This window comes from Melospiza georgiana, chromosome 3 (assembly GCF_028018845.1).
Source record: "Melospiza georgiana isolate bMelGeo1 chromosome 3, bMelGeo1.pri, whole genome shotgun sequence".
Classification (NCBI taxonomy): Eukaryota; Metazoa; Chordata; class Aves; order Passeriformes; family Passerellidae; genus Melospiza; species Melospiza georgiana.
In genome coordinates, this window is record NC_080432.1 from 78,458,210 (window position 1) to 78,472,251 (window position 14,042).

The 14,042-nt window shown below is 38.6% G+C and overlaps 1 protein-coding gene across 1 annotated transcript in view; it reads right to left on the bottom strand.

Moving 5' to 3' along the window:
• Positions 1-483: 483 nt before the first annotated feature.
• RFX6 (regulatory factor X6) overlaps positions 484-14,042 on the bottom strand; it is a 33,123-nt gene continuing 19,564 nt past the window's right edge. The window contains exons 10-19 of the mRNA XM_058021064.1: positions 12,508-12,557; positions 11,894-12,053; positions 10,296-10,440; positions 8,947-9,056; positions 6,296-6,413; positions 5,109-5,231; positions 3,665-3,874; positions 2,591-3,100; positions 1,381-1,599; positions 484-650 (exon numbers count right to left, since the gene is read on the bottom strand). Of these exons, the coding sequence (XP_057877047.1) occupies positions 484-650; positions 1,381-1,599; positions 2,591-3,100; positions 3,665-3,874; positions 5,109-5,231; positions 6,296-6,413; positions 8,947-9,056; positions 10,296-10,440; positions 11,894-12,053; positions 12,508-12,557 (1,812 nt within the window). The remainder of the gene's footprint in view (positions 651-1,380; positions 1,600-2,590; positions 3,101-3,664; positions 3,875-5,108; positions 5,232-6,295; positions 6,414-8,946; positions 9,057-10,295; positions 10,441-11,893; positions 12,054-12,507; positions 12,558-14,042) is intronic.

Consider the following 14,042-nt stretch of genomic DNA (forward strand, 5'->3'; position numbering starts at 1 on the left):
TGTAAACATTTCCATAGGAGGTAGGATACATACATTTGACAATCTGTCAAATATGAGAAAGTAAACAGTTACTCTGTGGTCCTAATAAATAATGAGCAACACAGGCATTAAATAAACATTTTATATATATAAAAAAAGATAAAAGTGAAAGACTAAAATAGCATTTTTAATAAATTAGGAATAGATGTAATAATTTCTTTACGACTTATTCTTGCGTGCAAGAATCGCTGTCTCTTTCTGCTTACCCTGAATTTCTGACTGAAAAGCTGTAATGATGAGAACAATCCTGAGAGATTCATAAGTAGGACTCAATCTAAATATAGTTATTTTCTGTGTGTGGAGGGTTGATAACATTGCTAAAATGGCTTCTTTAACACTATATGTACTACTTTTATCTTCCACCAACTTGGGAAGGGATTATCATCATAGCCTTAATGTCCGGCATTGGAAAGTAAGCTTAGGGCACAGACATGTCTCTCTCAGTCAGGTTCCTCCAGCAGCTGCTCCCATGAAGACAGTGTTGATTGGTGGTAAAGATGGTACCATATCTCTGTTTGGTGGGGCACGGACCTCCAGAGTTTCCTGGGAAGGGAACTGACCAGATGTCCCATACATACACTGCGACGAAGGTGTGGTTTGCAAGTTTGAAGCTGTGGGGAAAAAAGGTCACCATCACTGCAAGTTTTCAATTTATTCGATTTAACAGAAATCACAATCCAGTTTCATTTGATGGAAACTCCTATCTACTAGGCACAACATCCGAAGGACAGAAATGTCTGATGTTTTGTGCAGGATTAACAGGTAAGCAGTAGGAAGATGTAATCTTGTGGAGAAATAAAGTGCTCTAGTTCATATCTTCCATGCAACCCTTTTTGAAATGTGAGACCAAACTTGGCTGCTATTTATTTTATACCAAAATAAACCCTTTGGGATTGGATATTTCTGCCTAAAATTCACTGTCAGTGGGAGCTTTGCCTATTACACAGTTGTTGAAGCATAGAATGGAGGACCAGAGCACAGGCAGTATATACTGAGACACCCCTAGCCCAGGATTCATTTGATCTGCTTGACAGTGAGCATCTCCAAGAGACCCTAGAAAAGCCCAGTCTATTTTTAGTTTACTTAGCAATCAGAAAGCGCTTCCTAATACTCGTTTTTGTGCAACCCAGGCCAATCATTCCACTGCTCCTGGACAATGGATTATAAACCTCAAAGCAAATTTATTAAACTCAGTTTTAAGGAAAACACATCCTAAGTACCAAGCTGCTTCATCTCTATGTTGCATTTCATATATTGTGTATGTGAGCTGCAATTAAACACTCAGCATTTGATAGGATACTGAAAGTTCACAGCTGCTCCTCAGTTGTTGGCTGTACTTACGCATAGGGGTCCGACAGGCAATAGAAGGTGAGGACTCTGAGTAGTAGGAGCCCGTTTGTTTTCTTCTGCTGTCATCCAAGATATTCAGTGGATCATGTACATCACTGTAGGATGGCAGAGGCCGAATGCTGCTGACACTGCTGATTACAGAAACGTGTTGGTCCACCATTGTTCCAAGTCTGTGAGATTCTGAATAGTTTATGCTGTTTCCATAATATCCTAATTGAAGATTAAAAAAAAAAAAGAAAATGAATGAAACTACTGGGTAATGTATGAGCCTGTGATAACCTTGGAAAAACAGTACTTGTTACTGGATGAAGCTCTTCACAATAAGATTATTTATATACACACATATACGCATATATACAGATATATACACACACAGCTCAGGAAAATAAGCAGCATATGTAAAGATGACCCAAAAGAGAGGTGGTAACAAGGAAGCCAAAATATGATAAGGGTTCAGTCACGTCTTCAGTTTCCTTCCTTCTAAGTTCAGAATCAAACATAGCCTGCAATCATTGGCCTTAAGAGACACCATGGGGAGTCATAAGCACAGTTCAGTGCTTCCTTCTGAAGCTTACGATGAAGGAAAGCATACATGGAAAGAAAATCTGCAGGGTAATATGTACTCCCTGCATAGACAAATCCATATGAAAGTGACATTTCCACTGTGCCTTTCCTCCAGAAGAGGGAGGTGTTTTGCTGACTATACCTCTGAAGGAGTAATTTTACATTTGAAGTATGAGAAATGAGAGGGACAAAGTCCCAAACTATTGCTAGTGCACATTTTTATACTTCTTTCCACCCTGCAACTCAAATGATCCATTATGCTGATCCCTGAGGTAAGCTATCTTGTGTCTGCTCTGTTTCGCAGCAAATGTTTTGGGGGCTTTTCAAGGGATTGTTAAACCATAAGATCATCCTGGTTTTTCTTCCTTTGTGCAAGATTTGGTGAAGATACCAAAGGAAGATTACATAGGGCAGCAAATGCATTTGAGGTCAACTGAGGATTCACCAGAGGAAAATAAACCCTTAAATAGCTTATTAAGATGCTTTACAATCTCTGTGTGTTATCAGAGAAGTGGAAAACAGGAATGTAAAAATAAAAGCCAAAATACATCTTCCACAGAAAAAAAAGGCAGAGAAAAAGTGTTTTACTTCAGCAATGAAAGAGAAACAAAAGGAAAAAGAAAATACATATTAATACCGTTGGAAGCGTTAGCAGGATAATCTGCTCCTGGACATGTAGACACTGAGTTGTTCAAGAAATTGAAGCTCCCGCTATTCAGAAACTGCATATTGTGTGTGTCCTGAGACATGTTGGAGGGACCATAGCTGGAAGGGGATCTGGCATTGTAGGGAGACACAGCACAACTGTTACTGAAGTAGTCTCTGGAGAACTGCTGTTCACTCAAGGCATTGAATCGGCTGGGCTCTGCTCTGTGGTCGTAAACTCCTGAAGTGGAATGGGCCTGTGTCCTGAACATAGCCTGGTAATTGGAATTGTTTCCATAGTAATTCTGATTGGTCTGTGACAGAGTCTGATAAAGGGGTTCTGAGTAGGAAGAGCACTGTGAATGTGTCGATAGCATGGGACCCACACTGGGAGGTCTCACAGCCATTGGCCCCTGGTTGATCACACTTCCTCGGCTGGCCATGGCTGGTGAAATGGGGGGAGTCATGAGGTGACCGGCGCTCTGAGACAGCTCCATTTGATCTGGAATAAATAAATATTAACTGTGATTAGTGTCCATTCCTCAGTACTGCTAAAACACAAACCATCTAATGAAGTGCAGATTATCATTTGAAACCTTTACAGAAAATATGCACTGCCCCCTCCTATATAATTCATAACTTTTATTTCATGGCTTCAGGGTATAAGACTTCTCCCTTTCATTCTCCAGCTTCGAGGTCAGCTGGAGAATATATGTATAATATATGTATAATGAATGTATAATTTATACATTCAGTGGGAATTCCCAACATTATGTGCTCCTTATGTGCTCCAGGTTTACTGCTCATTCTCTATTCACAAGAACCTCACCAAGCCAAGAGTTCTAAGATAGTTTTACCATTTTTCCAAGAGGAACTATTACTGGCAGGGTAATTACAGTTGCTGACTTCTGTAAATCACCACACAAGGTCAGTTCATGAAATGCTGTTTACTGGAGGTTTTCATAAATGCATGTGGTCGCTGTTCCTCCTACAGCAACATGTTACCACTAACCGAAAGATTAACAATCAAATTAGGGAAGGAGAAGCTGGAAGAGTTGATACACACCTGTCAGCTGCATACTCTCCCCATCTCCTGTGGTGAAGGGGTTGAGGCCAGAAGGTGCACTGCTGGGCTGGCCAGCTGACAAGGACACGTAGGTTTGCTCTCCTAGGCACTCGTTTTTGACTGAGGTGTCACTGGGCAGAGGAGTGGCTTTGTTGCGATTTGCTAGGAAGCAGGAGCTTGGTGATGCAGTGAAGGTGGCTTTGCTTGCATCTGGAAGGGTAAATGAAAACCCTTGTTGGTTGTTACGTATCCTCACTGCACACAAGTTCTGTTTGTATCATTTTCCCTGACTACAGATCTACATCACACAGTTTCAGCTCCTTACTGAAGCCATCATATCGAAAGTATGAATCAGATTTATTCCCTTGAAGTAAATGTTGACAACGAGGTCAAATAAAATGTATTAAGAGTGAATCAGTATGGACATTTCATCCTGAAGAACTAACAATGGCAACTTTAGAATGCCTGAACTCTCTTTCCATATTGATATCTAGAGAAAGCAATTGTTATACTCAAGAGTTCTTCAGCTTTTTGCAGACTATTGATAAAGTCAGTTTTACTGTTCTTCAGAGGAAACCATGATTCTACCTTATGGTTTCAAGTACTTCACCTAAACACACAAGGATAAGGCAACTGTCACACAGGCCAAGTTTTTCTTCTGGAGGCTGAACTGAAAGAAGTACAGCACTTACTGTCAGACAAATTCTATGCATGTTTGCTGTAGCAAAGTGCAGATTTAGAGTAGCAACAACCAAAAAGTTAAGGATTGACTGCCAGTGCTAATGCCAATAAAAAACAATTCTGCAAGTTTCTGAAGTTTCAATGGATTTTTAATTTTTAACTTGGACCAAAACTTGATTCAAATCAATCTTCATTCTTTTTATAGCAAAGGACCTGGAACATATAATTTCAAACTGCCTAACTTTGAAGAAGCCTGGTAGATGGAAAATGCTAAGGATAGTGTTTTCAAATAATTTTATTTCTCTTCCATGTACTAATACTTCAATTACATGGTAAATAAGGCTTCAAACTTGTGTTTCAACGTTGAAAGGATATTTGCACTCTGGTAACATTTAATAGATCCCTGGTTCAAGTTGTAATTACATATTTAAGCTTTGGGGAAAAACTGAACTAGGAATTCCTGTCCTTTCTGCTACTTATATTTCTTTTCACACTTCAGTTCATGGTCCTTTGGATGTAAGTCTTCGCTGTATCCAAGATAACTTCATTGATCCTTAGTATTGACATTCCAATTGAATGTGAATTGTGGTAGGAAGGTGGGAATGAATTGCTGAGTGAATGATCACAAAATTTTCAGGTAAATTTGACAATATTGCACATAACCACACCTTCAGGAGAACACAGTAAACTTGCTTCTGCTTAAACAAATACATCAGTTTCTAAACATGCCAGAGTACATGCAAAAGAAGCAAGCTCTAGTTACCTAAATTCTTCATGTATTTGTCCAGTAGATTCTGGAGCTCTTGTTCTTTGTCATTATTGAACTGTGTCTCCATGGCAAGCAGGATGTACTCATCTAGTAACATGCGGATCAAATGAAAAGAACCTTTTGGATGAGAAAGAGAGAGAGTAGCTGAGTTATCTTTGTGACCATCTCTCACCACTCCACAAGAAGCCAGTGAAACAAACAAATAATTGTGGACTTTAAATGACCTGGCAAGACCAACAAGGAATAGTGCCTAACTTCTAGCTCTAATCTCTCTTTGCACTGGCCCACCTAGCTCAATTGTTTACTGTCCTGTAGGCTATTTGACCACTAATTACATCAAAGAAAAATACTGATGAAAGTGAGACATGCTTTATACTTGAAGAGAGCACACAGTGGAACTAGATAAGGCTGAAGTCTGCTAGAATGCCTCTGCTCTATTTCTGTTTGCCTTGTGTTAAATAACCAGACAATAACTGGTAAAGTCTTTGACCTTATTTCAAGGATATATCACATTTAAAAATGCATGTGGCCATCCAGTAATTTCAAATACCCTCTGAATTTTAGATAACAATGTACCTATGACTAAACATACTAGAGTTTGTTTCACTTGCTCTGCCATCTTCTCTCTTATATAAGGTTCTTTCTGAGTGTTTCCAAAAATTCCTAAAGATGCATGTGCGACCCTTAATTTTTAAAAGCCACAAATTCTTAAATCGGTCATCTGGTGATTCCAGAATTAAGTGTGTGGTGACTTTCCAAATTTCTTTCACTTTTATTAAAACATATCATGCACAAGAACTTACATACAACAGTATTTTTTTTACCAAAGTGATCTACAGGTGAAAACAATAATTTAAATCTTTTGTCTCTTATACTGAGATATGCAGTCATTGCCATATTAAAACAAAGCTTCTAGCACTTAACTATCAAAGCAGTATCAAAACAGCAAGTCAAAAGAAAAGTACCATTTACAAACAACCTCATGACACAGGTTACCAGCAAAAAATATTGCTAGCATTACTGTGAAATATTAGTTTGAAAAATACATCAAACAGTATTTGTGGCTTTGATCAAAGAATTTTTAGATTAGGATGTGTTCCTCAGAATAGGAAACAGTAGAAAGCTGGAAAGTGCTTAAAATATATGTACAAAATATGAGTGTTTTTATAAAGCTCAGGTACCAAAACTTGATGCATTGTTTAGAGTTAGGTTATGCATGACTCGAGCACCGAAAAAGCTCCATTTCAGAAGGAAGTCCTGAGCTCTCTTCTTTAGAGACCTCCCATTTTGCTTGCTTGCCTGAAAGAGATCAGTAAAATACTGTTAGGTATGCTCACTGGCTTTCTGCCAAGAGGAGAGAAGAACTGAACATCCTCAAGGACTCCTTAACTCAGGGTGATGTGGCAGAGTGAACCAAGCTGCCTGATTCAAACTCTCTCCCTGCTCTGTGACCTAACTTGGTAAAACAGCAGCCTTCTCTCCTTCCAGGGCAATCACAGAATGGTGTCTGTCAATGTCAGATGAAGCAAACTGCTTACTGCTTGGGCCCTGATGGGACATAAATTACTCCATGGTCTAGTACTAAAGATGGCAAGTTGTTCTGTAACTACACAGGTGGGGAGGGAGGGAGGGAGGGAGGGAGGGAGGCAGGAAGGAAGGAAGGAAGTGGCGGAAGGAAGGAAGGAAGGAAGTGGCGGAAGGAAGGAAGGAAGGAAGGAAGGAAGGAAGGAAGGAAGGAAGGAAGGAAGGAAGGAAGGAAGGAAGGAAGGAAGGAAGGAAGGAAGGAAGGAAGGAAGGAAGGAAGGAAGGAAGGAAGGAAGGAAGGAAGTGGCGGAAGGAAGGAAGGAAGGAAGGAAGGAAGTGGCGGAAGGAAGGAAGGAAGGAAGGAAGTGGCGGAAGGAAGGAAGGAAGGAAGTGGCGGAAGGAAGGAAGGAAGTGGCGGAAGGAAGTGGCGGAAGGAAGGAAGTGGCGGAAGGAAGGAAGTGGCGGAAGGAAGGAAGTGGCGGAAGGAAGGAAGTGGCGGAAGGAAGGAAGGAAGGAAGTGGCGGAAGGAAGGAAGGAAGGAAGTGGCGGAAGTGGCGGAAGTGGCGGAAGTGGCGGAAGTGGCGGAAGTGGCGGAAGTGGCGGAAGGAAGGAAGGAAGGAAGGAAGGAAGGAAGGAAGGAAGGAAGGAAGGAAGGAAGGAAGGAAGGAAGGAAGGAAGGAAGATCCCACCCTCTAGCACTGCTATTCCATAAAAAAAGGGAATGGAAATTAGTCTTTGTACTTTAATTTAATCTGTGTAATACTGGTCAGAATTTCTCTTACAGAATGGTATGATACCATCATGATGATCAAAGTGGTGCTTTTAATACTGCTCATTTCATACAGTCACTTTGCTCTGGCAGTGATTTGTTCGTGTGGCAACATGAATGCCCTGTTACTTTCTCAAACAGCAAGCAGAAAGAAGCTGTTGTGTGAGTTTGACAGTAGCCACACTTTAGCATGAACAGAAGGCAAACAGCAGTGGAAGGATTATGTGTTCTGTAAATTATTAGCTTCTGCTCAAGTTGACCTAGCTTCATATCAAAACTTGTTGGTACTTCTTCCCTTAAGTACATGAAAACAATGCTAGGAAGCATACCCATTACCTTTAATAATATGGTATCACATAGTAGATGCTGAATGGAAAATTGCTTCACCTTTTCTGCCTGATTTGCTTATCAGAAATTGTATTCTAAATTGTGGAATGAAATTTAGACTCCAGTCTAAAATTAATTGAGATTACTCAGCTTCAATGGAATGTTTTTTGCCTAGAGAGATTTCTCTGTGTGTGAGGACTTTGGCTCTGCTGCCCTGAGTAATCCAAAGTTCCTCACTGTGCTACTCAAGTGTCAGCAATTATTAGGAAACTCAGAGTACTTTAAAAAGAAAGAAATTATCACTGCCTCCCCTGAAATCTGGGAAAACAGGCAAAGAAAGGAAAAAGGGCATGCCTATGGTTTTCCTATAAGTGGCAGTCTCTCTTCTGCCAGCCAGTTGATGCTAACTGTACTGTCTCATCCTTTTGCACCCATCCATATCAAGATCCTACCTTAACCAATGAATGAGTTATTGCATTTTCTGTTTAAAAAAGTCTGATGAGAAGACCAGTGTTCAGCTATTAGCCAACAATATGTAACGTTATATTCTACTAGATTACAGTAATTAGAGTCACAAATTGGGTAAATATATTTTACTTAGTTGTAAGAAAAAATCCTTTCTCTTGTTCTAGCTGCAGTTTATTAATCCCTACATAACTACATTCATCTAAAATACTTGTGGTGAAAATGCATCTTGGTAATTGGAGATGGGAAGGGGAATCCCATCAAAACCATCAATTACTGAGTTAAGCACCTTACAAAGCTACAAAACTGTATCTTCCATCCTGAAATGTAGAAATCCTTCAGGAGGCTAGCAGTAACTTATACCACACACAGTACCACCCAAATGCCATGGGAGAGAGAATTGCTTCTCTAAGGAACAACTTTTGCTCACCTTACTCAGAGCAATCCCCCTGCGATTCTGCAGGCACACATAAGGTCACAGGATTTCTGTCACATACATTTTGTCTAAGTGCTGACTTTGGTGTCTTAGCTACAATGCCTCCTAGTTTGTCACACATGTAACACTGCTCAGCATGATTAATTTGGACTAATATCACAGGAACCTCTGACACCAAATTACAAACTTCCCTGTCACAGTAAAGGAGATAGGAGAAAAGATGAAAAATCCTTGTGGAAAGTCAGTGGGACTGCATAAGAGTTAGGGGAGTAGGATTTGGTCTGGAGTCAGGCAGAACATTTGAAAGGTACCTTGATAACCCTTTGCTCAACCACAGTATCCAACCATTCAATGAATGATTCCACAGTGGCATTCTTCTTTAGGAGGTCCTTCAGTTCTTGGAACACTGTAATAGAGTCATCTACCATGTAAAAAGGAGAACATATCATTGCACTCTATTCTGAACATGAGAAAAAGCCACTCACCAGCCATATGACAATATTGTAGCATGGAAAGGAAAATCAAAGAATTAGAGCAGTGAAGAGATAAGTAATTCCCCAGCAAAGCAAGCACACACACATCCACCACACACATGCATTTTAATTACTTAAGCATTACAATGACACAGGTTGTAAGACAATAAAGTTTTATAAGAAAATAAAAGCAAAAAAAGATTATTGTATTTTCCATTCCTTCGAGGATTCAATCTTGCAAACCTTTCTAGTACTACATTTGTTAATAAAGTTTTCTCTGCAATATTACAGATCTGCAGTTTCCTTCATATTTTACAAGTTTCTCACTGTAGGATATAAATTTATTTTCCTCAATTCCCATTTTCAAAAAAGTGCGTGAAGGACCAGCTATTTCTCTTCTTATTTTCTTTTTTAACCAATGTGAAAGAAGACAAAGAGTAAAATATAAAAATAACTACACAAAACATGGTAAAGGAGCAACTCAAATGAAAATGTGAATAGGATAGTGAATTATTAAAGAGAACAAACTTTCATAATCAAAGTAATAATAGTTACAGGACAACACATTGCTATTCCTTTCAGCTCTTGAAACTCTGATCAACATGACTCCTATGACAAAGTTCTCTTTTTAACAGAGAAAATTACTATATTTATTTTCCAAAAATGTATATGAAAATTAACTACCTCAGAATTTATGCTTCTCTCTATTTTGTGTATGAAAATAGCTGCTACACTAAATAGAAGATTACATATATTTTTAAAGCTCAACTTTCAGAAGAAAATATTATTAATTTTAAAAAATTAACTAGCTCAATTATTCATTATGCTAGGCCATAATGAAATGGAATTTCAGACAAAACTTTCAAGAACTGATTTGTTCAATATTCCCACATAGGATAGGGCCAAGTTTCAAAAGAGGTTTGCAACTGACATGTAAATGAATTTTTCAGCAACCATTTAGAGTCATCTAGCTGTGACTTGAAAACTTTCCAGCACAAGCTTCTGTTCTTGTAGGACATGTCAGGGCAATCAATTGGTTTTCTTAACCTACTGTTAAGTTTATGGTGAACTAGATTAGAGAAAGCAGAGTCCATGAGTGCCCTGTCTCAGTCAGTCCAAGTAGACTGGTGTGGCATGGAATGAAAGAATTTACTTTTAATGGTAAAAATATATCACCATAGACTTACATTCACTGTAAACTTCCCCATCAGAGTCTGTGCTCCCTGACACTGCAAGGAGGGCCTGAGAACCAATACTATTCAAATCGACTTTTTCAATATCCGACACCATGGAATTCACCACGTGCTGATCAAAAAGAGCTGGCCGAGCAATCTGCAAGAGAAAGCAAGGTAAAATGCTGAGACCTTGTTGTGGTTCTGCCTCAGCTGGCAGCTAGGCATCACACAGCCACTCACTCACTCCCTAACCTGCCAAGGGATGGGGGAGAGAATTAAAGAATAAAAGTAAGAAAATGTGTTGGTTATGTTAAAAACAGTTTGATATTTTTAAAAAGAAATAATGAAAATAGCAACAACAATAATAATTTAAAAGTTTAAAAGAAACACCAAAGAATAACAATTAAAACAATTTCTCACCACCAACTGACCAATGCCCAGCCAGGTCCCTGAGCAGAGGTCCCCTGCCAAACTTCCTCCCAGTTTTATTGCTGATTTGTGGTAAGGAATATCCCTGTGATCAGCTGGGGCCAGCTGTCCCAACTGTGTCCCCTGCTAAATTTTTGTGCACCTCCAAATTACTTGCTTACTTGCAACTTACTTGAGGGCAGTGTGGTATAAGAAGCAGAAAAAACCTTGGCTGCGTTAAACACTGCTCAGCAGTAACTAAAATAGCCCTGAATTGTCAATAGTTTCCTGTACAAATCCAAAACACAGACCCATACCATGATGAACAAAATTTGTTCTATTGCAGCCAAAACCAGTACAGGCCCACACCTGGGGAGCACCCAAAAACTGCTCAGAGAAGAATCTTATTATGTTTAGTTTTATTGTCATGGCTGGGTTTTATTCCCATGGCTGGGCATGATCATCACAAATCACAAGATGTTTCCCTTTCATTAGACTCCTGATGTTCTTCTACTGTGCCTTCCTATCAGATTATCTTCACAAGATCACCTATATACTCTTTTTGTATTTATGAAAGACAAAACCAGGTCAAGATGAGTCTCTGGTGTGCCTACAGTTATTCATGAGGACTACCACTACCACCTCGAAGCCCAAGATGCCAGCACAGAAGGAAGTTTCTTGAAAGGCATTGTATCCTTTTGGATAATCTACAAAACCATCACATGGAGGTGACTCTTAATTGCAGATACCTGTATCCTGACAACAAAGCCTTGGAGTCTCCAACTACCTGTCATTCCCATTTCTTCTTTCCACTCAAAACTCAAATAGAAATAGAAATAGAAATAGAACACCATGGACAAGGCAGCGAATCTTTGCTAGGCAAGAAGGATCATCCGGTATTTTTCCAATTTGGTATTAAACAAAATACACAAATATTCCACTTGATCGTTTTATTGAAAATAGTTCCTGCGGTGGCAGTTCATTATAATCATGCTCCTTGCTCTCTTTTCTGGTACAAAACTTTGAAGTTCTGGTCAGATCTATTTATGGTCACTTTCTAATTTCATGGTTAAAACTACAAGATTTAAGTCTTCCATGGCTGAAGGTCAACCTTGAAAAAATAATGCATTGTATCTCATAGCCAGAAAGGTACAATGACTACAACTGACAAATTTTTGAATGTATAATCTTATTCTGTTTACCTGTGCTAGGTGTAGGAATGATGTCTGTCGTTTCAGGGAGGAAACAAATCTTCGTGCAATAGGCAATTTCTTATCTATCAGGCTTTCTGGTAGATTTTCCAAAGAGGAAGCAACCCACTGTTCCCAGTTTTTTGCAAAACTTCTTATATCTGCCAGTAAACTATAAGGGAAACAAAAAGTGATTTAGAGAATCACCAATAAAAATTGTGTGGCATTAGTTTAAATAATTTGGTTTCAATCTAGGGCTAACAGACTTCTGAACATACCTGGAAATTCCTCCTCAGGTGTTACCAAAAGAAACAGGAAATGACCAATCCCTGATCTATATATTGACTACATATTGATACATACCTCCTCTGGGAAAAACTGTGGGCCAATTGGGTTTCAATAAAATGCTATACAATATTTGAAGCTGCTCTAGAGCTGCCCTCAGAGCTGACACTATTTTGCCATACATGCTCTAGTGTTCTAAAAATGAGCAGTGTTGCCATACATACTCTAGTGTTCTAAAAATAAATAGAGTGAGAAAATTTCTCTAGAATATAGAATTACTGGTATTTATCTGGAATATGCCTAAAAATCAGAATGTACCGTGATTATTTTCAAATACCTACCTTTCTGGCATTTCTTGCATTGTTGCAGGGATGAGTACATCTGTAAGAACCTTCAAAAAGTTAACAGAAAATGACATCATGCTTCCACTGGCCATTCATTTATTCATTCATTCATTCATGTCTGTCTTGTCTACTTAGATTGCAGAAAATTTACACAGAATAAAGCCATTCAACCTACTGTCTAGATATTTATATGCCTGGATTTTTCCAATCACTATTAGGCAGGAACATATGAGACATTCATATACTTATTGTGCATCTTCATAGCAGTAAAATGAGAAAGAAATCAAACAAGACATGCTATCCCCCATGTCTTAAAGAAGGGAAACCAGCAGAAGTGAGATCATAAACACTTTGTCTTTTCTAGCATGACCATGTCTCTATAAAGCAGATACTCAAAAATCTCCCAAGTCTTTGACTGCTGTTGACTCTTCCTTCTACCAAACTGGACATGGCACTGCAGGCATTCAGAGTTCAGCCATAGAGTTCTCTGTAGCTAAGTGTTCTGGGGAACAGTTTTGGCAAAAACTATGCCATCTGGCATACCCCCTAGGAAATATTACTGTGGAGGACAAAGTTGTTAGACAATATTCAAGAAATCTCCTTTCTCTGTTAATGTAAATAGTTTGATAACAATCCAATGTAATTCCTTATTCCTTCTGTCAGATGTAAAGAATATTAACATGATTATAGATAAGAAATAGTGAGGGACAAAGAAGAGGCAAATAGCAAATGTATGAACTACTGAGAAATTCGGTCTTATTCAATTTATAATTTAATGATCCTCTAGTATTTCTTCTTCTATCACGTTAAATCTATCATAAATAAAGTTAATATTGAATCTATTGAGACAACACATTTAGAGCAGGAAAAACCTCATAAACTCAAGGTACATTATAACCTCTACAAGTAAATGAGGCTTAATGACCCATCTCCTGGGTAGTAATTATGATTCTTGATGTTAATTACCTTTACTTTACTATGCTAACTAAAACACTTCTTACTTTACAGCTTTTTATGCTTTTAGGAAATATATATTTTCATCTTTTCTGAATCTTCCCCCATATTTTTGTGCAGTAAAGAAAGACAGATTACAATAAGGTATCAGAGCTATTGATATTGAGGTATTGACTGGTTGGTGTTTACTATTAAACCAATACTTATTTCTTCTCATCAATATGTGATATGAAATCTGCGAGAGAGACACTTACATGAGAATCCTTCCCTATTTCTATGGCGTGTCCTATCAAAAAAACGTAAAGTACTTTGCATCAACTAAATAATCATCTGATCTGACTTTCCAAATGGGAAACTCAGGAAACTTTGGTGGCATCATTTTCTTTTTTCCCCAACACTCTATAATTTATTCCTGACCTTGCAACACTCCTGAGGGTCACTTAGTTTGAACTTTTTATGTGGTCATGCCATGAGTTAGATCAAAGAACTCATATGGTACAAAAGCTCCACGAAACAAGTATTCCTTGATTTTTTTTAATTTAAACCCAGAGCAGTTTAGAGTGTAGCAGTTTTGCTGG